A 21844-nucleotide genomic window follows, 5' to 3' on the forward strand; every position below is an offset into this window, starting at 1 on the left:
CCGTCGGCCGGGGCTGCCGAAAGGAGGTGGGAACGTTTCTCTTCAGGAGGCAGTCTCCCGGGGGAGAACGGACCGGAAGTGACGCGACCCAGTTCCGGTCGGCCGGAACCCAGCGGCGGGTGTGAGAGCCGGTCAGGTGCCGCTTCCAGGATCCTGAGAGCCGGAGGAGCCGGGGTCGGAGCGGGCAGGTAAACGAGCGCGGGGCACTGGGGACGGGAGCCTGCGACGTTCCTCTGAGCCCGGCTTCTTCCGGGGCTCGCCCGCTTACGCCGTGCAGATGTGGGGCACCGTGATTTCGACTTCAAGCAGTGTTTTCGGGTGCTGCCGACTCGGGGTGGCTCAGTCTGGCGGGAGCCAGGTTATTTGGGACAGCTCTCCGCGGTTGGCCGCCGATACGTGGAGCCCGCACGCTGGACTCCCGACCTTTTGCTCTGAGCGCCGCTGGTTTGGAAGCCGGTCTAAGCTTCTGTAGACGACCCATCTCGTCTTCCTTCCCTGGAGTCGTGGACTTAAGGTTTAGAGTAAATGGAGATCGTCCCTGCTGATGACCAAGCTGTTTAGAAGCGTAGGTTCCAAAGAAAACTCGGACGTGTTGCTTAATTTACATGTTGTTCTTAGTTCTTATTTAGAAAAAATGTTCACGCGTGTCTGAAACGAGGTGACAAGATTTTCGAGATGTGGAATTACATAAATGAGAGGTTATCATTAGTTTTAATACTTACTAAGTTTGCGTGTTGGCTGTATAACTGCCAAACCTGATCTTACATACTTTTTAAAAAAAAATTTTCTTTTTTATTGATTTTGGAGAGAGGGAGGTAGAGAGAGTGAGAAACATCAATGGGAGAGAGAAACATCCATTGGTTGCCTCCCATATGGGCCCCGACCCGGGATGGAACCTGCAACCTGGGCATGTGACCTGAGCAGGAATAGAACTCGCCACCTTTTGGTGTATGGGAGAATGCTCCAACCAGCTGAGCCACACCGGCCAGGGCGTGATGTTACATTCTTTTTGTTCAGTTCAGTTATCCAGAAACCGATTACCCAAATTTTCTCACTTTTCCACCTTCTTCCTGCCTTTGGCTTGAATAACCATTTTTTAGGATTGTAAAAGATCATCCAACTTTAAGTCAGAAGACCTGGATTGAAGTCTGGGCTCCAACCTTTATTGAGTGAAGGTTGACAGGTTACCTGACTTTCTGAGCTGGTCTGGATTGCATCGATGAAAGGGCTGCTCACGTTATCTCATAGGATTGTCGCAATGATTGAGATAGTAAATGTGAAATCACCATATAAATGAAAACATGGTGATATTGTCATTTTACTCTGAAATCTGGACATGTATCAGTGCAGAATACTGTTGCTTTGCATCATTTAAAAATTTGATGTTTTATGTTGTGTGCTATTTATCTAAAAATACTATCATACATTCTTCTTAGATGACCTTTGCCCTACTTTTGAACACAATAAAAGCTAGCCAGGAATAGTTTGGTACTGTAATCCTTTGAGTTAGTCACCTTAATTAATAAGTAGGTGACTGGAAAATGAGGATAGCTTGTATTTGAGAGTCTAAGTCTGATCTTTTTTGGTCATCGTGTATTGTCACTTAAGAATTTACAAGTGCAGAGGAAGCTGAGGTTTTTGGTACTTACATATAGTTAAATACCTACTGAATGCAGTATTTAGAAGTAGAAGCAACCTGTGAACATATAGTTAGATTCTTCTCATTTAGCAGGAGAAAATTGAGGCCCAGAAACAATCTGTAATTGGCTCACCTGAGGTCATACTGCTTAGGTAGTGCCAGAACCTGAACTAGAAATGAGGTCCCAAGTATTCTTTCTGTTCTGCTCAGGTTGTCTGCAGGCATCTTAAATGGTTTGGTAATATTTCCTAGTTTGCATGAAAATGATTTCTCTTATGTAGTGAAGAGATCTATATGTGTGTGTACATTTTCCCCCCATTTTAGCTGATTGAGTTATGTAAATTCAGTGAAACCAAAAACACTGTGCTTGACAAGATTTGCAGTAGAATGTTATAAGGAAAGAAAATTAGTTCTATTCAGAACAGTTATTCTGAGTTCTTGCTTTGTTACTATCAGGTATCAAGGTGTCTTCTTTCTGGCAAGTGGAAAAGACAGAGGATCTTTGTGACACATGTCTCACTGAGTGAATGTTGCTATTACGTATGAGGAAGCTGTACTAATTACTTTGCTCCTGCTAAAAAAAATTTCTCCAAGCTGTTTGTAACTTCATCATTCTGTTATATATTAATTATCTCTTAATCTATGAAGTCATTTCTATAATTATTTCATTCTGGATAAATAGCCCCTGTAGAAGAGTTAATTCTTTGTCTTGTTGGGAGTTCTTTTTGCTTTCATTGATTTCACAAAACCCATTTAATCTCTCCTCTTTCTTGGAGATTGTAGTGCCAGGTACTTAGTATCACTGCTGTTTTGCCCACATGCTCTTTGTAGTTTTCTTTCTCTTTGGTATGGAAATAAACTCCAGATTAGAGACTCCTGACTATCCACAGAAACAAACTGAATGAATTGAAGTGGTAACTTGTTTGCTCTTCACGAAGACTTGCAAATATTTTGGAGGTAAACTTTTAAGGAGTTTATTGCTTCAAGAAACTCCTTGTTTTGTCTGGGAAAGCAACTTTGTGTACAGTGTGTTGAACTAATGATATGTATTCTGTAAACCCTTATTTAAGGCTCATTTAAAAATATGCTTCTTGAAGGTTTTGGAAATTTGAACAGGTGACACTTTTTGGTGTCAGATAAAAGATGATACTTAAAAGCTTAAGGCGCTTTTAAATTAAGCAAGAGCAACCTATTGAGTAATCCTATCCCAGCTGGTGTAACTATAATTGCTGTGGAGTTTGTCAGTAGTATTCCAGAAATACATATTTTTTTAGTAGTTCTTTGTGATGTTTTCTCTTGTTCTACAGGTTCTTTAATAATAATAACTTTTCACCTTTACACATTTTTCTGAAAGGACTGGGTAGGCAGTGATAAGAGTCAAGGCTATGAAGCTAAATTGCCTTGGTTCAAATTCCAGCTCTACTACTGTGCAACCCTTGGGCTACTTAGCCTTGTGCTGTCTCAGTTTCCTTCTTGACAGTGTAGTCATGCCTTTCCTGTTAGGGTTAAATGAATAGATTTAAGGAAACCATTTAGAATAGTGCCTGGCATATAGTTAACCTCAATTATTATCAGCATCGTCATCATGTGGCCTGCTGGGCAGTTGCTAAGGACTCTTTCCCAACCCTCTTCTGAAAGCACGTCTTTATGTTGCTGCTTACTTGATTATTGTTTGCTTATTATTTAATGAAATGTCAGTAAATAAATGTATTTATATACACAACTTCATTTTGTGAATATTTTACAACGTGGGATTCTTAACAAAATGAGCCATTCTTGTAGGCCATTTTCTGAACCTTTTTGTATTATCGTTAACACTTTACATTGTAGGGGTTCAGAATGAGTCACCCCAAAGTGTGCCTTTGTGGTATGCAGATTATTTTGAGGTAGAGGTAACTGAGACCCTGCAGGATTGAGAAACTTGTGCCACCCTGTCCCTCTTAACAACCTAGAAGAATTTGAATTAGAGGCCTTGCCCGTAATAGGAGATTATCAGTAATAACCTCTTTTGACCTATCTATATGGCAGGGCAAACTACTAATTACCGAATATCTGCTCTAGTCATCTTGCAGTGACAATCAAGCCTCAAGGTGCCATACTTCATCCTAAGTTCAAAATGTCACATATACCTACCTCACTTTCCCATTTGTCCCCAAACCTCTTATGTATGTGGAGACTCTACTCTCTGCTGTATGAGGGCTTCCCATAGGCATGAAGGTAAATTTGATTTTCTCTTGTCAATCTGTCTCATAGATTTGATTATTCAACCAGCCAAAAAGAACCAGAGGAGGAAAGGGAGAATTCTCTCTTTCCCCACAACATCTGTGTGAACCATAACATGGAATTTGAGAATTGAAATTTGGGAATTCGCTGTTTAGGGATACCTCCCAGCACTTTCTTTGCTTGGGATGATCATGTTGCTGTGACACCTGTTGCTATATCTGCTCATTCATCCAGTCAGTGAACAAAATACTTTATGTGCCAGGTTCTGGGGAAAACAGTGGAAAACAGACAAACAGATACTTTAGTCGGGAGCCTGATAGAGAAAAACATAAATACAGAAGTGAAAGAATAAAGGCAGTGTAATAAGAGATATAAAGGAAATCTCAAAGGGTCTGAGAGTGTTAATGTGGATATGTGTGTTTGAGACTCTAGCACAGTACACCTGTAATATGGTGATATAAGATGAGGTAGGAAACATGCAGGGTTCAGGTCGCGTAGAGCTTTGCAAGCCATGCAAAATAAGTTTGGGTTTGAGTGCAATAGGAAGTCGTTCTATAGTTTCAAGTAGGGAGTACTATGATTTAGATGAAGTTCACTCTTGCTCACATGTGAAGGATGACTTGAAGGGGGCATGAATAGAAATGGAGAGAGAAGTTAGGAGTCCATAGCAGTAGTCCAAGTGAGGTGAACACGGCCTGATCCAGAGCGATGGCAAAAAGTGGAGAGCATTGAGAAGGTGGATACTAAATATATGTGGAATAGGACTGAGTCCCGGATTATATGTGAGGAGCAAGGAAATAAGAAGAGTCAAGGATGGCCATGCTTCTGGGCTGTGCTGAGTATTGGGAGAGGGAGGGTCTGGGGAGGACCAAGTTTGTTACAAGAAGAGGGATGAGGTTGGGTAAAAAGGGTATGTTAAATTTGAGGTGCTTAGGAGTCATCCAAGGGGCAAGTGGTGCTACTAGGAGTACAAATCTAGAGGTCAGGGCCAAAAACACAAATTTAGGCTAGTATTTTATTTTTTTAAATATATCTTTATTGATTTCAGAGAGAGGAAAGGATGGGGGGAGAGAGAGAGAGAAACATCAATGATGAGAGAGTCATTGATCGGCTGCATAGCCTGCAACCTGGGCATGTGCCCTGACTGGGAATCGAACCCCGATCTCCTGGATCCTAGGTCGATGCTCACCTGCTGAGCCACTCCTCGCCGGGCCAGGCTAGTATTTTAAACTATGAGACCAGATGAGTCACTTGGGGAAACCTGACAGTGGGCCAGGTCAGATAAAAGAGAGCAAAGGAGACTGACTGATGAGTGTTTGAACGAAGAATGATCAGATACACAACACTAACGAAAAGTGCTTATATCTAGCATGGAGAGTGCTAGACAAACTAAGATCTTTCACTTTTTCTTTTTCTTTTTTTGCGCATGTATCTTTTAAAACATGTGACTTAGAATTAGTTTAAGAAATGTTCAGCTCTGGAGCATGTGATATCTTGCTTCCTAACATTATCATCAGTTTGGCTCAAATAAACTCTTAAAAACTAAAAAAAAGAAGAAGAAGAAGAAGAAGAAACGTTCAGCTCTGCCAAGTGTTGCTCTTTGGTCTAGAAGAAGACCAGGAAGGTTGACTGGGTTGACCTGACTTGCCACTGCATCCCTCATTGTTGAGTCTGTTTCCTTCCAGAAATTTTCAAGTCTCCACATGGTAAAAGCCAAGTGATCGAGAGAGTATACAAGATTCTCCTGCCCCTTATAAGTTTTTAAGATCTATTTATAGGAGATTTTAGTGCTGCACTATGGGAAGGGGAATTTTCTTTAATTTATACTACATAATCATAGATAGCACTAGGATCTCTGTATCTGCAAAACTCTAATTTTTAGAAATTAAAATATTGGAATTTATCAGTAACTTTCTTTACTATTGGTAAGTGAAACATGCGGGCAGACTCCAACCTCAGAGTCTTTGCACTTCTTTTTCTCTTTCCCTACAGTACTCTTCACCATATTTTTTCATGGCTCTTCTCTAATGTCAAGTTCTCAGAGGAAGCTTCTTTATCCACCTTGTTAAAAATTGTACACAAACACATACATATGCACACATGGCAGATTTCTTTATTTTTCACGGTAGCCCTTATCACTGTCTGATACATGTTTGAATTTTTTCTGTTTACTACTGTGTCTTGTATCTCAAACTATGCCTGGCACACAATATGTACTCAGTAAGTATCTGTTAAATGAGTAAATGAAAAACTCATTTTCACTGCTATGTAATATATCATTATGTAACTCTACCCTAATTTATTTATCTGTTCTCCTGACAATGGGCATTTGAATTGCTTATAGCTTTTGCTATTAAGACTAGTGTTGCTAAAATATCATTGTACATACGATATTTCACATTGCAAGAGGTTCTGTTGGCTATATACCTAGGTATAGAATTCCTAGCATGAGTGTGCCACTATTCAGCTTCACAAGTTGTTTCCCAGACTTTGCTGTTGTTACCCTTCCTAATCTTTGCCAAAGGAATGCACGTGATGGATTGTAAAATAAATGTTGGATTGCAAAATTGTGACAAATTCTTCTCGCTGTATGCATAACCTTTTGCCATATGATTTTACTTCTAGAGTCTGTTATTGCAGACTCTGTACTTGGCTATGTGTCTTGCTTTGGCCAAGGGGACATTAACAAGTGTGACACAAACAGAAGCTTTGCTACATAAAATTTCTCGGCCAGAGAGACCAGAGAAAGAGGCTGATACCTCCATCATTACCATAAGAGTTTATTAAGCGAACTTACATATCAGTGGTGTCTTGGGTGGCAGCAAGATGACATGGATATCCTCTGTGCCTTCCACCTCCCACACTGTATGTTTTGTAACTAAAAGCAGTGAGTCTACCTGCAGAGAAAGGAATGTGTTTAATCTAAGGGAGAGGGAACCACAAGGTGCCAAGAGGCTCTGGCGCCAGAGCTGGTTAAGAGACAGATAACCAAGGGTTCTGGTTCCAGAGACATAGCCCTGAGTTCTGTGACATGTGGAGGGAGTATGGTCCTCAAGATGGTGGAGAGAAACATCAATTTGTTCTTCCACTATTTATGCATTTATTGGTTGATTCTTGTATGTGCCCTGACCAGGGATCAAACCCACAAAAACAGAAAACACATTATTCAAGTAGCATGTGTGGAGTTACTGCCATGTTTCTGTGTTCAGTTTTATTTAGTCATAGGTGCAAAGCAGAATTATGTAATGAATCACTGGATTTTTATTTTGCTTTATTAGCTCCTCAAGAGTTATTGATCTATGAAATGGCAGAGAATGGAAAAAACTGTGACCAGAGACGTGTAGCAATGAACAAGGAACAATATAATGGAAACTTCACAGGTAAAGAAAGTATGGTGGTTTGGAGGGAAAAGATCTACAGGTTTAAATGATATCCTTTCTGTTGGAATAAAATAGAAATATAGCTATTATTTATTATCTTGTTAATAAAATAATATTCTAATAATACAAGGTTCTGATATATCTTATATAAGATTAATTACCTTTTGTTTACTCTTCATAGTAAATTAAATTATGGGTCAGGGCCCATAAGGTGGTTTTTCACAGAAGCAGCCTGGCCATAGTCACATTTAATATTCTAGGTACAAGATTATTATGTTAATCTTATAGTATAAAAAGTATTTATTTGGTGCTCAATTTTATAATGCTATTTTATAGCATTAGAAGTAACTATAAATTTACTTATTATGCTAATACTAAATGATACAACTATCAAAAAAGTCAGAATGTAGTTATTGTGAGTTTATTTTAAAATTTTGGTTTGAGACAAATTTATATTTTAACCAAATTTGAAATTTGTGGTAAATTTCAGTATATTTGACTCTTATTTATACATTTACCCTGAAAATTACAGGTTTTATTTCTATAGCTTTAAGTAGGAACTTTCCTTTATGTATTTAAGGGAAAATGAAAGGTTTTCCTTCTCTGTTCATTGTAATGGTTTTCCTTTTAACTTCTAAATTGTTTGGCATCTTAAACACATCACAAATAATACTCCAGGATAATACTATCATATCAGAAATTTTCTTCTATTGGAAGAAGTATGAGCTATCTGAAATAGTTTCCCTATGTTTTTATCACTACATGGTCTTATAGAACACATTTTGCAGTACTTGTTTGATTTGAGTTACTTTGCCAATAAATTTTGCATTGTTTCACTGCAAGTTTCAGGATTCAGAGATGGGCATTGCGTGTTTCATAGTCTCTCCTGTTAGTAGCTTTTATTTGTTCTTTTGTTGTTGTCATTCCTTTCAACAAGCGCATACATTTATACAGTCTTCCCCTGCTGCCCTACCCCCCGGAATTTAAAATTAGTATTAGTATGACACACTCTTCTTGACCATGGTTTTTTATTTATTTATTTATTTATTTAGTATTTCTTAGACATTGTGCTTTAACTGTACATGAGGAACTTATTCTTTATTATGGCTGCTTAGTACTCCATTGTATGAGTGTACCATGCCTTCATCACTCCTCTGTCAGTAACATTTAAGTTGTTTATAATCTTTTGCTAGGACAAACACTGCATTGAATCAGCTTGTGCAAAAGTCATTTTTCCTTACACCTAATCATTCTTAGAAATGGAATTATTGGGTTACAGGGTTCACTAGTCCCCCTTATCTATGGGGGTTACATTGTAAGACCCCCAGCGGATGCCTGAAACCGTGGGTAGTACCAAACCATATATATACTGTTCCCCCCCCTCCGCTTTCATACACTTTATGGCTTCTCTTTGTCATATCCAAATTATCGGCATCACTGCTTTTGTGCTTTGGGGCCATTATCAAGTAAAGTAAGAATTACTTGAACATAAGCAATGCAGTAACTGCAGTCGTCCACCTGATAACCGGGACAGCTACTAAGGGACTAATGGGCAGGTAGCAGAGACAGCATGGTCAGCACCAGATTTCATCACAGTACTCAGAACAGCGCTCAATTTAAAACTTAGGAATAGTTTATTACTGCTGGAATCAGACCAAGGTTGACCACAGGTACTGAAAGTGGAGAAAGTGAAACTGCATATAAGGGGAACTACTCTATATGCATTTGTAATACTATTTTAATCTTCATTTCAAAGAAGAGAAAACTGAGGCTTAGAAAGGTTAACCAACTTGCCCAGGGTCACATGAATAGTAAGTAGCAAGACCAGAATTTGGAACCAGGTAGTTTGCCTTCACATTTTGAGCTCTAAACCACTTTGCTCTGCAATATGATGCTAAATTGCCCTAGAGGTGGGATAATTTAGTATTCCAGGTATGTACAAAAGAGACACTTGTGTCCTGACACTAAAATAATTGAATAAAGTTAGGAGGAGAGCAGAAGCACCTAGCCCATTTTCACTGTGAACCACATTGTTTTTTGAGGTTTATATGCAGTCCTTTCAAATGTGGGATGGGAAGGTAGATGAATCTTGAAAGTGATTGGAAAAGGCAAGCATTTTGTTTTAACTTCTGCACTAATGTTTTTCAGATCCCTCTTCAATGAATGAAAAGAAGAAGAGGGATCGGGAAGAAAGGCAGAATATTGTCCTGTGGAGACAGCCACTTGTTACCTTGCAGTATTTTTCTCTGGAAATCCTAGTAATCTTGAAGGAATGGACCTCAAAGTAAAGTCTTCCATTACATTTTATATAAACCCTATTTACTAATTTTAGAAATCTTCAGCAGTCTCCTACTCCCTGCCACCTGCTTTATCAAATGAATTAATTAAATTTAGAATGTTATGGGGACATATTTATTTTCCTTTCTATAATTTAAAGAAAAATAGATTAAAGTAACATACTATTATTTGCTCACTGGGTTATTTACAGTTGACCACTGTCTCATGTTGAATCTTTTATGCAAAGCAGGATCCTGAAAATGAGATTTTTTTCTTCTTCTGGCTTTACCTTCAGGAGAAAGGCTGGTGTACATTGGATACATTGATTCTTTAGTAGGACAAGGTTCAGGATACGTGGCACTGTTACTGATAGTTTGAGCCAATGTCAAAGGACTCTGTCAAGGAAATGTGTTCTCTTTAAATTTAGTCCTTGTAAGTCCTATTTCAGATATAAAGAGCAAGTTGAACTTTTAACATGCCTTATCATTTTTTGGCTTGCCTTTCCAAGTTATTATCTGTAATACTATCCTGCATTTTTATTGTACTTACAGTTTATAAAACATTTTGTAACATTTTTTAGTTCATTTGATCCTTAAAGCAATGCCATAAAGAAAGCAAAACAAGTACATGATTATTATGATTTTTAAAACAAGAAACAGAATCAGACTGGTTAAGTGTCTTACTCAAAGTGCAATATTTAAGGGACTTGGTTCTCTGACCCAAGTCTTCTGACTTGAAGGCCAATACTCTTTCCATTATATTATAGTGTTTCTCCCAATTAGAAGTTTGGTATAAACAAGATCAGTCTTCGGATAAGGGAAAGAAATTGAGTTCTATACCATGTATTTTCCCTTGACCCCCTTCTGTACCTCAAGAGACCATAGTGTTTAAGGACAAAAGAGCTCATCCCAGAAACCTGATTGTGTAGCTCAGCTAAATAACCTAACTGCTTCAAAAAGAAATTGTTTTGAGAATGCTGAATCTTGAAAATGAAACAGATATTTCATTTATTTTTTTAAATATGTTTTTAAGATTATGGCATCGTCAAAACCTTGTGGTATCTTGTTTATTGCTGCTTGCTGTGCTTATAGCTACGTATTATGTGGAAGGAGCACATCAACAGGTAAGAAGTTCAGCAACTGCTTCTGTTCTTCCCTAATCCCAAACAGTTTCATGATGGGACTTTTGTAGATTTCATAGGATTTCTACCCTCAACAATTTTTAGACTTGGTTTTGTTTAATTTATGTCATAACTGGTTTCTTAATGTACTTTTAAGGCCAAATATTTAAAATATTCTTGTGGTGTAGTTCATGGCTGCTCAGCATTTATATTTGGTATATATCACCCCTTTTTAGCTTCAAGGATTTAAGTGTAATTTTCTGCACAGTATTTAGTCAAAGCAGCATGAATCCTTTACTCATTACCAAAGTCTTCATATTTTCTTTAACACATTCCTGTGATCCATTCAAACAGATATACTCATCCTAGATTGAAAGTTAGGTTTTATATCTATAGATGGGGAAGTTTATTTGCCTATAGTCTGTCAGTACAACATAACTGAAAGGAATAGGATATTTTGTTAATAACTTGTTAAAATAGCAAAATATTAATGTATTCTAATAGGATATGGTTCTAAAATGGTATCATTTCATATTTTAAAGCAGTTTACCTCTAATCTCAGAGAAGTTTTTATAAATTTAAATATATTTTTAAGAAATATTTTACAGAAATCTACGTGCTATTAAGAATTTGCAGGGAACTGGCTTGATGAATTTACTTGTCGATGTGAGAATCTAGACTTTAGTCTGGTATTCTTCCAACAAGTCCATATCCTAGGGGCTTCAGTTTGCTCCCGTTTGAAAAGCATCTTGGTCTTAAATATAAAAAAAATAATTTTATTCTCATTTTTCACTTGGATAAACAAGAATATGGTATTCTTTTCACAAATATTATATAAATAAAGTTTTTGTAACTTTTAAATATCTTGAAAAATTTTATTCTTATAGTTATCTTATTAGTAACTAGCATTTTTCCTATAAATGTCATTGCAATAGTAGAATTTTAAGGGTCTAGAAACAAGAGCTTTATTCCAATTAAATGAATTTTTTGCCATCTCTGCTATCATATATTAAAGAAATTAGTCCCCTTCAAGGAGTTTTTAATATTCTTTCTATTGGAAACTTATTTAGTTGGTTTATCTTATTTTGATTGGAGTTGCTAAATACCACATTTCTGTTTAAAAATTCTGGTTTTGGATTTTCACCGCATCGCTTTTGTTTTTCAGTATGTACAACGTATAGAGAAACAGTTTCTGTTGTATGCCTACTGGATAGGATTGGGAGTTTTGTCTTCTGTTGGGCTTGGAACAGGGCTGCACACCTTTCTGCTCTATCTGGTAAGAAGAATTTTTAATACGCAAGATTAAAAGAGATTATATTTTAATTGGTTATTTTTACTTTAGAAGTTAAAATTTAAGATTTTTATTTAATTACCTTTGTGTTTTATAAGCATTCTAATCCTCAGATCAGTGCTTTGAGGATTTAAAAAGAGAAGGGGGAAACTCCTTAAGCAAATGAGATTGTTTCCTTAAATTAATTTAGCCAGGAAATGTTTTTTTCTTTCCAGATTTTGGAATATTGGTTCTTTTAGTTGTGCAATTGTTGTTTTAATTATTGAAGTTATTTAAATGCACAAAATTCCATGTAAGGCTCAGAATTAATTTGGACCATTTACTTTCTCTGTTAATCAGCAAATGAGAAACTGTCTTCTCGAGAAACTGTCTTCGCTCCCATCCTCAGACACTGTGTATACACCTGAATATTTATTTTGATGTTCTGAGTGTAGTTGATGAAGTATTACATATGTAGTACTAAATGCTTTCTTAAGCCCTTTTAAACCAAAGTATGAAATGTACCCCTCCTAAAAAATAGGTTTTTCTTTGAACATTGACAAATAGACTGGAATAATAGCAGAGCCAGGACCAGGGGGTGACGGGCAAGACATCTAGAGCACAGCATTTAAATAGGCGCTTTCAGTGTGTCTGTGTGTGGGATGGATGAGTGAGTGCCTCATTAAGCTTTGTGCCTCTGTTGTTTCACTTTCTTCCTGTCCTTGGATACAGTCAACAACAATTACACATTTTAAAACAGCTTGAGCTTGATTGGGGAAAAACAGGTGAACAAGTTGTCACAGTGCTACTGATTGTTGAAAAGTATTAAATACTGCAGATGCTTCATTTCTGAAGCAGGTCTGATAAGTATTAAGGAATTATTGTTCTGAAGGCTGCTGAATTAATGGTCTGAAGAATAATTTGAGAATTAATCTATAATATATAACTTCTCCCTCAGCTGGGCGTGGCTCAGCAGTTGAGCGTCGACCTGGGATCCAGGAGATCTTGCTTCGATTCCCGGTCAGGGCACATGCCCGGGTTGTGGGCTCCATCCCCAGTCGGGGGCGTGCTGCAGGAGGCAGCCGATCAGTGACTCTCTCATCATTGATGTTTCTCTCTCCCTCTCTCTCTCCTTCCCTCCCTCCCTTCCACTCTCTGAAAAGCAGTGGAAAAATACCCTCGGGTGAGGATTAGAAAAAGAAATGTCATGGTTTATTTTAGTATCGGAGGAAGGAGCCAAAGATAGCTTGGTTTTTGACTTGAGTGAGCAGATGTTGATATTCTCAATTGAACAGAAATAGTTATATGTTTAGTTGTTCATTAAGTACATATTATTAGTATCTGAAATGTGAAATTTAAAGGGATATTGTAATTATATTGCAAAGTAGATTAAATCTTCACCTGATCCAGGTGGGTTGCTGGTGCCAATGGTTGGATAGAATGAAAAGAAAAATTTGTAAAGGACTAAAAACACTTTTTTTTTAATGAATAGGCCTTATTGTTTTAGATCAGTTTTAGGTTTAGAGAAAAATTGAGCAGAAAGGACAGAGTCCCTGTATAACCTTTCACGGATATACACATGCAACCATCAGTCTGTTCTCTGTATCTATTAGTCTGTTTCTATTTTGTTTATTTTGTTCTTTAGATTCCACATATAAGTGAAATCACATGGTATTTGTCTTTCTCTGGCATAATACCCTCTAGGTCTATCCATGCTGTCACAAAAGATAGGATTTAATTGTATTTTAAGGCTGAGTAGTATTCCATTGTGTATATATACCACAGCTTTTTTATCCACTCATCTGCTGATGGGTACTTGGATTGCTTCCATATACATGTTGCTTGTGTCTTTGCAAATATGTATCTTCTGGTAAAAAGGACCTGTAATATTATATTCTCCAAAGACTCTGTAGCCTATAAAAAGTTAAGAACCAACCACTCTTCTGTAACTTTTTTCCTAAGTTGTTTATATTTGGCTGCCACTAGGTGGCATTGCTGACACAACCAATACACTGCTATATTAGCAGGTTCTATTCTGGATAAAGATGGAACCCTCAAAAAAATCTATTTAAATTAGAGGGCTATTGTATTATTTATCTGTATTTATGCCTACCAGTTAATGCATGTGAGCAAAAGTAATTTTCTTAATAGTTTTTCATATTCATTCATTACTTTAACAGCAGTCAACCTTTCTTTCAATTCTGACATACATGTTTACATATAGGACATACTCTCGTGGCATGCCCAGTTTCAGATATAATGGCATAATCCCACCTTTTTCTTTAACATTCAAGAATGTGCAGGTTATTGAGAGTGATTTTGTTATGGGAGTAAAATCTTTCATTTCTATCAGGGAAGGTAATAGGGCATATTCAGAGTCAAAACAGCTGGGTTTGAATGCCCAGCCAAATATTACTAATGGTGATATTTGGTGAATTTATTGAATTTTAAACCTCATTGTATTCAGCTTTAAATGGGAATAATAATACCTATCATAAGGCTGTTTTGAGGATTAAATGAAATAACAGATGTATACACTTTTTCAGCTCAGTAGCTAGTGTATATAAGATGGTCAATAAATTATAACTGCTATTATGATTATCATTATTTTCACTCTGATTTTTTTGGTTTTTAAATAAATATATATATCTTTATTGATTCAGAGAGAGGAAAGGAGGGGGAGAGAGAGATAGAAACATCAATGATAAGAGAGTTATTGATCGGCTGCCTAGGCCGCAACTCAGGCATGTGCCCTGACGGGGAATCGAACCCCGATCTCCTGGATCCTAGGTCGATGCTCAACTGCTGAGCCACACCCGGCCGGGCTGATTTTGTTTTTAAAAAGCAACCATTTTTAATTTACATGCTTTAGCTATTATTCTTAAGAAATTATAAGCACCCTGTCCAATGTGGCTTAGCTGGTTGAGTGTCATCCGGTGCACGGAGAGGTCACTGGTTCAACTCCTGGTCAGGGCAAATGTCCACCTGCATTGCGGGCTCCAACCCCAGTATGGGGCTTGCAGGAGGCAGCCAATCAATTTTTCTCTCTCCTCAATGTTTCACTCCCTTCCTCTCTCTAAAAGAATCAATAAAACATTTTTAACAAAAAGAAATTATAAGCAACATTTCCCACAGTTGATTTTAATGTAGCAGTATGTCATAGCAAAGTTGAAAATCACTGATTATTTTCATTTCCAGTGACGATAGATTAGGCAATTTGGATCAACTCTCATGAAAGTATCATGAAATGGTTGATAACATTTAAAAACATCTGTTTAAAGGCATCATAGAAATAAGAGCAAAGAATTGCAAGGTTAACATCAATGTTAAAGAGGAAACCCAGCCCTAGCGGTTTGGCTCAGTGATTAGAGCGTCAGCCCTTGGACCCAATGGTCTTGAGTTCAGTTCCGGTCAAGGGCACGTACTTCAGTTGCAGGCTCAATCCCAACCTGGTCGGGGTGAGTGTGGGAGGCAACCAATCGATATGTCTCTCTCACATCGATGTTTCTCTCTCTCCCCCTTCCAGTCTCTCTGAAAAGCAATGGAAAAGATATCCTCGAGTGAGGATTAAAGAGAGAGAGAGAGAGAGAGGAAACCCAGAGAGGTGAGATTGGCCAGGGGCAAACCTGCAGGCTTTAGACTAGAGCCTGAGGGCCACACTTTAAACATCAGGAAGAACTATATATAAATATTACTCATGGTGATATTTGGGGACTGGAACTCAGGTTTAAGTCTTAGTTTTATCCCAGAAGATTCAGAACATAAGTGATCCAGGAATGCTTATTTACTAGAGGAAATTTTGCTCAGAGTAAAAACAAGTTATTGAAGGGAACATGATTACTATTTTCCTCTTCGAAGCATCTCTGTGTTTGAATGAATCAAAATGTCCGACTTAATAATGGTCTGACCCAGAGCTAGATAGCCCGGAGTCAGCACATTTTCTGTTAAGGGCCAGATAGTAAATGTCTTAGGCTTTGCAGGCCATACAATCTCTTGCAGCTCCTCAGACCTGTCATTGTAATGAGAAAGCATCCAAGAACAGTGTGTGAGGGAGGTGTCACCATTTTCAGGTCAACCTTTTTTCACAAAAGTGGGTGGCAGCTTGGACTTTGTGTGCACGCCGTGGTTTGCTAATCCCTGCTCCTGCTCCTGCGATGACAGGAGTGCACTGGAAGCATATTGAACCCGGGAGCCCTAGGGAGCTAGCTGCTTTCTGAGGACTTATATGTGGCACTTCGTACATTTGTTACTTTCATTTACTAAGAAAGGGTTATGTCTTCTCTTTTCTGGGTCATAATATTAGACTTAGCATGATGTTTTAGAAGAGACTGTAGTTGTGCAAGTGCTTGAATGGTCTAGAAAACCATCAAGGGAAAGACACACTTTTCATGGAGAGTAAAGTGGAGGAATTTTTCCAGATGAGCTTCCTAATGGCAGCAGGATTTAGTTCTAATTTTATGGTGGGGGGGGTGTCTGTATTTTTATTGTTGACATTATTACAGATATCCCCATTTCCCCCCCTCCTTTCCCCACCTCCACGCTCCCGCCCCCCAATTTTATGTTTTAACCATTAGATATGTGCAGTTATTAAATACAGTTTTCACAACATTGCAATCCTTTTGAGAAATAATTTATGGATTAAGTTTAGATTGTTGTAAACAGTTGGGAGAAGTAATGGGATTATTTCAGTAGCCACCTTAGAATTATGTCCAGTACTAGAAAAACATGATTCATAAGTCTATAAACAACCGGGTAAATAAAAACAGGAACTTTGGTACTTGATAGTGAGGAATGTATCTCAGGCATGCTCCTTCCAGGTGTGCTCAGTATTATTCATCAGCTTACAAGACAAGCAGAAAAAGGGCCATTTGTAAGCTATTTGTGCCATTAATGATTTATAAAGTTTGTTCCATTTAACAGTAACAAAGAATGAGTCCCCAAGAATTTCCAAGTCCCAAATAATGTGCTATATGAACAGTTTTTGACACTAGGTGGAGCAATTTCCTGGAAAAAGTTGTAACAAGCCCTTTATTCCTTTCAAGTAAGCCCAGATCCTAGACAAAGAACTCTGAGAACAAAAGCTGTCAACAATCATTTTATAATTTTAAAAGGCAACCAAATACTAAGCTATAGATAGAAGGCTGAATATATTTTACAGATAGCTTTTGTTTTTGGCTTCTATAACCATTGGTTTTCATCACCTTTGGGAATCAAATAGGGATTTCACAGCATTAGAGTTACCCTATCTACATGCATTTGAGGTGTAGAAAAGTTTTAGAACTATTTAACTACATTGTAGAATAGATCAGGTTTTATTAAAAGCTGTAACATCAAGGCATTATCATCAGAATAATACTGAAGGGTCATTTGTTCAATATGACCATTTTAATAGGAAAAAATATTTGGCTCTTTGTTATAAAACAAATTCAAAGAAAGTTGTGAGATATTTTCCCCTGTGTGAGATTCAGGGGCAGTTTCTGCTTTAAAATTTAGAATTATTTTCATTGCTAAAATATGTGGTAAAAATTGTACATTTAAAAAATCTGGCATCTTGATTGTTATGGAATATTTATAGAACACCTCTGTATATAGCACCCTATTTCCTTACTTTACAGTATGAATATAGTATTTCATAGACTATTATAAAGTTGTTTCTTCCTTAGGTATAGACACTTATTATACTTTTTGACTTATGGCTGTTTGTTGCCTAAAGTAGTTGTTATTTGGAAAACTGAATGTAAATGAATTGAAATGAAATAGTGTGGTTGTTTCAGTAAGAGAAATATTGTAATTTTTTAATGCCGTGAGGTGGAATAAACTCTTTTTTTTAATTATTAGCCAACCTCTTTACCTTTTTTTCTGTTTGACTTCTGATTTTTGCCTCATTGCTCACCAGTCTATGCCTTTGTAAGACAAAAAAGGAGAGAGATTGCCAAAAGTATGGTTCTGGTGTGACTTGATGTTGCTCTGTATAGGTATAATGACTCTGGCTAAAGCGTGCAGTGACTCAGGGCTCTTCCTGGAAGACCAGCAGGCCCTTCTTAGAAAAGGTCTGTCTGCCCTTTTTTGATGAGTGCATGATCCGCTCTTTGCCCTGTCTTTCCCCAAGGAATGATTCATGTATTAACTCTTATGAGCATCACCACATCAAAGAAGAAACCAAGGTCTCCAGGACATGGGGCTGGGTTTTCACCAAAGGGGGTATGCACAGACTGGATGACTTCCTGTCCTTAAGTCACTGTTTATTAATGTGTGCTTAAATGAAAGCTAAGAAGACACAGTTTAGCTGAAATCTGTTCTGTTGGGTATATATTTGAAACAATTGATAACCTTTTTAAAAGCTCTCTCTGTAAGTATGTGGTCCATTTTTCCTGAACACTGAAATCAACTCTATGATCAAATTTGCTTAGGTTTATAGAAGGAAAGTGAAATGTGTCTTTATTTATGGATTGATTCAATATAGTAAAAATGACTTAAAAGCCAGGTCCTTATAACTTGGAGCGTGAATGAGAGAGTTCATACATTTTTTGTTTAGGTTGGCAGTGTTCTACTTATTATAATACCTTTACTATATAATCTTGTATGTTCTTGCCCTGTTACCTGGCATTATTATCATAATTATTATTGTTAGACTTTTCATCAGATGAGGAATGTGAGACAGAAGTCCGACTACATCTAGTAAGTTACTAACAGCTTCAGAAAGCAAAAACCCACATTAACTGATGCCCAGATTATTGCTCTTTGACATACTGTACTGCATCTGATAGAGAGGGACTAGAGGCTTCATTGTAAACATGGGGCCTTTTCCACAAAAAGAATATAACCACTAGTTAAACTTCTCAGTGCCCATTTGGAGTCAATAGTTCATTCTCTAGCCTTCTAGAATTTGCTGAACACCATAACATTAGGCAAGTTTTCTGACTATAATGAGAAAAGCAATGAGTAAGAGAACTTGAGGAGTAGACTTCCTGTTTGCAAAAGCATTTCTAAAGGGGGACTTAAAGAAAACAAAGGTTTTGCAAGTCATGCACACAGCCATTTGCCATCTTTCATTTATTTATCACCAAGATATTCCTAATGAATCACATTCCAGACTAACCACTGACTCCTTTTGTTCCTTTAGTGAAGGAGTGTGGCAAACAAATGTTTTCCCAGTGAATCAGCACAGGATTCTTGATTTTATTACCTTTGCCCTAAACTTTCCAGACAAAACTAATTGGAAATGTTGCCTTTGGGATCTCACTTGACTTCTGTGTATGGATGATGGATTAGGCTATGAATTGACATTACAGATGTTATGCAAACAACTCCAGTCTTTAGGAATTTTTTATCAGTTCTGAGAGAGCTGCCTAGGGCGGAAGAATGTCTGTCTGTCTGTCTGTCTGCTCATCTTCCTTAAAAAAACACACATCCACATACTGCACTCTTAATACGGCATACTGTTCATCCTGGTTGAGAAAGAGCTTGGCTAAATAGGCTCACAATTAACTAATGACCATTTTAGGTTGTTAGTTGTTAAGAAATGTTTCTGGAAGAAAGGGCCCTAAAATATACCCAACAGTAAAGTTCAAAAACCAGAAAACATTTTTTTCCCCATGAAGCAGTTTGTCATTTTACTAAATATAATTTTTTTCAGAGATTAAGGTATGACTATCCCATACCTTCCTTACAAAGACCCTAATTTGTGTTTGTGGCACCAGGACTCCCTTCTCAGGGCTTACACAGGTACTACATTATCAGGGCACTACCTAGAACTTCTCTTAACTACCAGATTAGAATACTTGTGTATGGTATAATTTTAAGAATGATAATTTTATCTTTTAATTCTAAATTTATCTTCATTGGACAGAACTAGTAGTATATTACCATTCCTGAAGCTAGACTAAAAATGGCATATAATTATCTCTGCTAATTTTTCTCTATCAATCACTAAAACTTCTTATTTTACATTGCTCATGAAAGGATATAAACTGTAGAAATGTGACTCAAAATGTATCTTAAAAGAATACTTTATAAGTTAAAATATTTTCCCACCAATACCTGTATCTGCTCTTATTAGAAATCTTACCCTGGTCTAACTACAGATTTGCTCTCACCCAGACATCTTCTTGCCTTGCCAAGCACTACATCTTTTATCCTGGACAGGCAGAATTATTCCATTATGAAAACTTTGGAAAATATAATGTAATACAGTTCATGAGACTGAATACATGAGGCTTTGAACTGAAGCAAAACCAGATGTTCGATATGTCACAAATAACTGAGCTATCTTGTTGAGTTGACTACACTTAGAATGCCTATACTGAATTACTCCCCATTCCCAATAAAGGGCCCTAAAACCTGTCACTCTGGTGAGAGTATAACATTTCATCACAGTCATAAAGTTCAACCTCCAATCACCAAAGGGAACTTCCATTGACGGTAATTAGGAACTCTCAGGAGTTATGTGTGCAATTAGTGAATGTTACCTGTGACCTGGTTGCTCACCAGGGAATTATAGAATGGCCTGTGCTGGGGAATAGCAGGCGGGGCTGTGTATAGCTGTTTGACTTCCTTTTTTTACCACCACAAAGAAAGGACACTACACTGTCCTTAACTGGAGAATTTAATCTCTGGGGACCTCTATTTGCTGTTTTTCCTTAAGCATTACTCCTTGTGTTGTGTTTGCCACATGATGCATTCTTTGAAATGAGCTGAGACTAGTTTTATACCCCAGCACACAGTCTGTCTTGGTGGATGTTCCATGGACACCTGAAAAGAATATGTATTTGGCTATTGCTGGGTGGAGTGTTTTATATTGTTCAAGTCTTTCATACTGGTTGTCAGTTTACTTGTTCTGTCAACTAATAAGAGAAGGCTGTTGAAATTTCCAACTATAATTGTAGATGTGTTCATTTCTCCTTTCAGTTTTTGCTTAGTATATTTTGACAGTCGGTTAATGGGGTACCTACGCCCTGGGAACTGTTATGTCTTCCTGTATCATCATGAAATGTCCTTATTCATCCCTAGTAAGTCCCATCTTGCAGTCTGCTTCATCTGATAATGTAGCCACTCCATCTTTTTTGTGATTATTTTAAAATAGTTTATCGTTTTCATTTCTCTACTGTTAACTTTGGGTCTAGATGTTTAAAATGACTTAAACACAGCAGGTACTGGGTCTTGCTTTTTAATCCAGTCTGACGCTCTCTGACAGTCTGCTTTCTGTTGTTGTGAATCCTCACCCGAGGATATTTTTTCCCTTGATTTTTAAAGACTGTGGAAGGGAGGGGGAGGGAGAGAGAGAGAGAGAGACATCGATCGGTTGCTTACCGCACACTCCATGACCAGGACTGGGGATCCAGCCTTCAATCTAGGTACTTGCCCTTGACTGGGAGTTGAACCCGGGACCCTTTGGTGCACAGGCTGATGCTCTAGCCATTGAGCCGCACCAGCCAGGGTGACACTCTGCTTTTTGCTTGTATGTTTGGTACATTTACAATTAATGTAGTTATCAGTGCGGTTGTGGTTAAGTCTACTCTCAAAATGCTTTTCCACCTATTTTTTTTTTCTTTTCCTACCTTATTTTCTACTGAGCATTTTATTCCTCCCATGCTTTATGTTCTTGTCATATATTTTATTTTCACATATGTCATCTTCTTTGCTATAAACACTAGTTATTTTTTTAAAGAGATTTTAAAATGAGGAAGGGTCTTGTGTATTTCCAGTGCTCTTTACTCCTTTGTATTCATTAAAGTTTCCATCTGGTATCACTTTTCTTCTGAGAATTTCCTTTAACGTTTATAGTAGTACGGATCTGCTGGAACCAATTCTTTTGGCTTTTGTTTGTCTGAAAATGTTTTTATTTCATCTTTATTTTTGAAGTATATTTTCCATAGATTCTAGATTGACAGGTGTGTGTTTTTTCCTTTAAACATTTTAGAGAAATTTCCCACTGT

General features: G+C 37.5%; 1 protein-coding gene across 1 annotated transcript in view; it reads left to right on the plus strand.

The window, feature by feature from the left end:
- Positions 1-69: 69 nt before the first annotated feature.
- VMP1 (vacuole membrane protein 1) overlaps positions 70-21844 on the plus strand; it is an 80243-nt gene continuing 58468 nt past the window's right edge. Inside the window, exons 1-5 of the mRNA XM_081162737.1 lie at positions 70-188; positions 7141-7242; positions 9391-9526; positions 10552-10642; positions 11805-11915. Coding sequence (XP_081018863.1) covers positions 7167-7242; positions 9391-9526; positions 10552-10642; positions 11805-11915 — 414 coding nt within the window. The 5' untranslated portion in view covers positions 70-188; positions 7141-7166. The remainder of the gene's footprint in view (positions 189-7140; positions 7243-9390; positions 9527-10551; positions 10643-11804; positions 11916-21844) is intronic.

This window comes from Miniopterus schreibersii (assembly GCF_964146895.1).
Source record: "Miniopterus schreibersii genome assembly, chromosome: 16".
Lineage (NCBI taxonomy): Eukaryota > Metazoa > Chordata > Mammalia > Chiroptera > Miniopteridae > Miniopterus > Miniopterus schreibersii.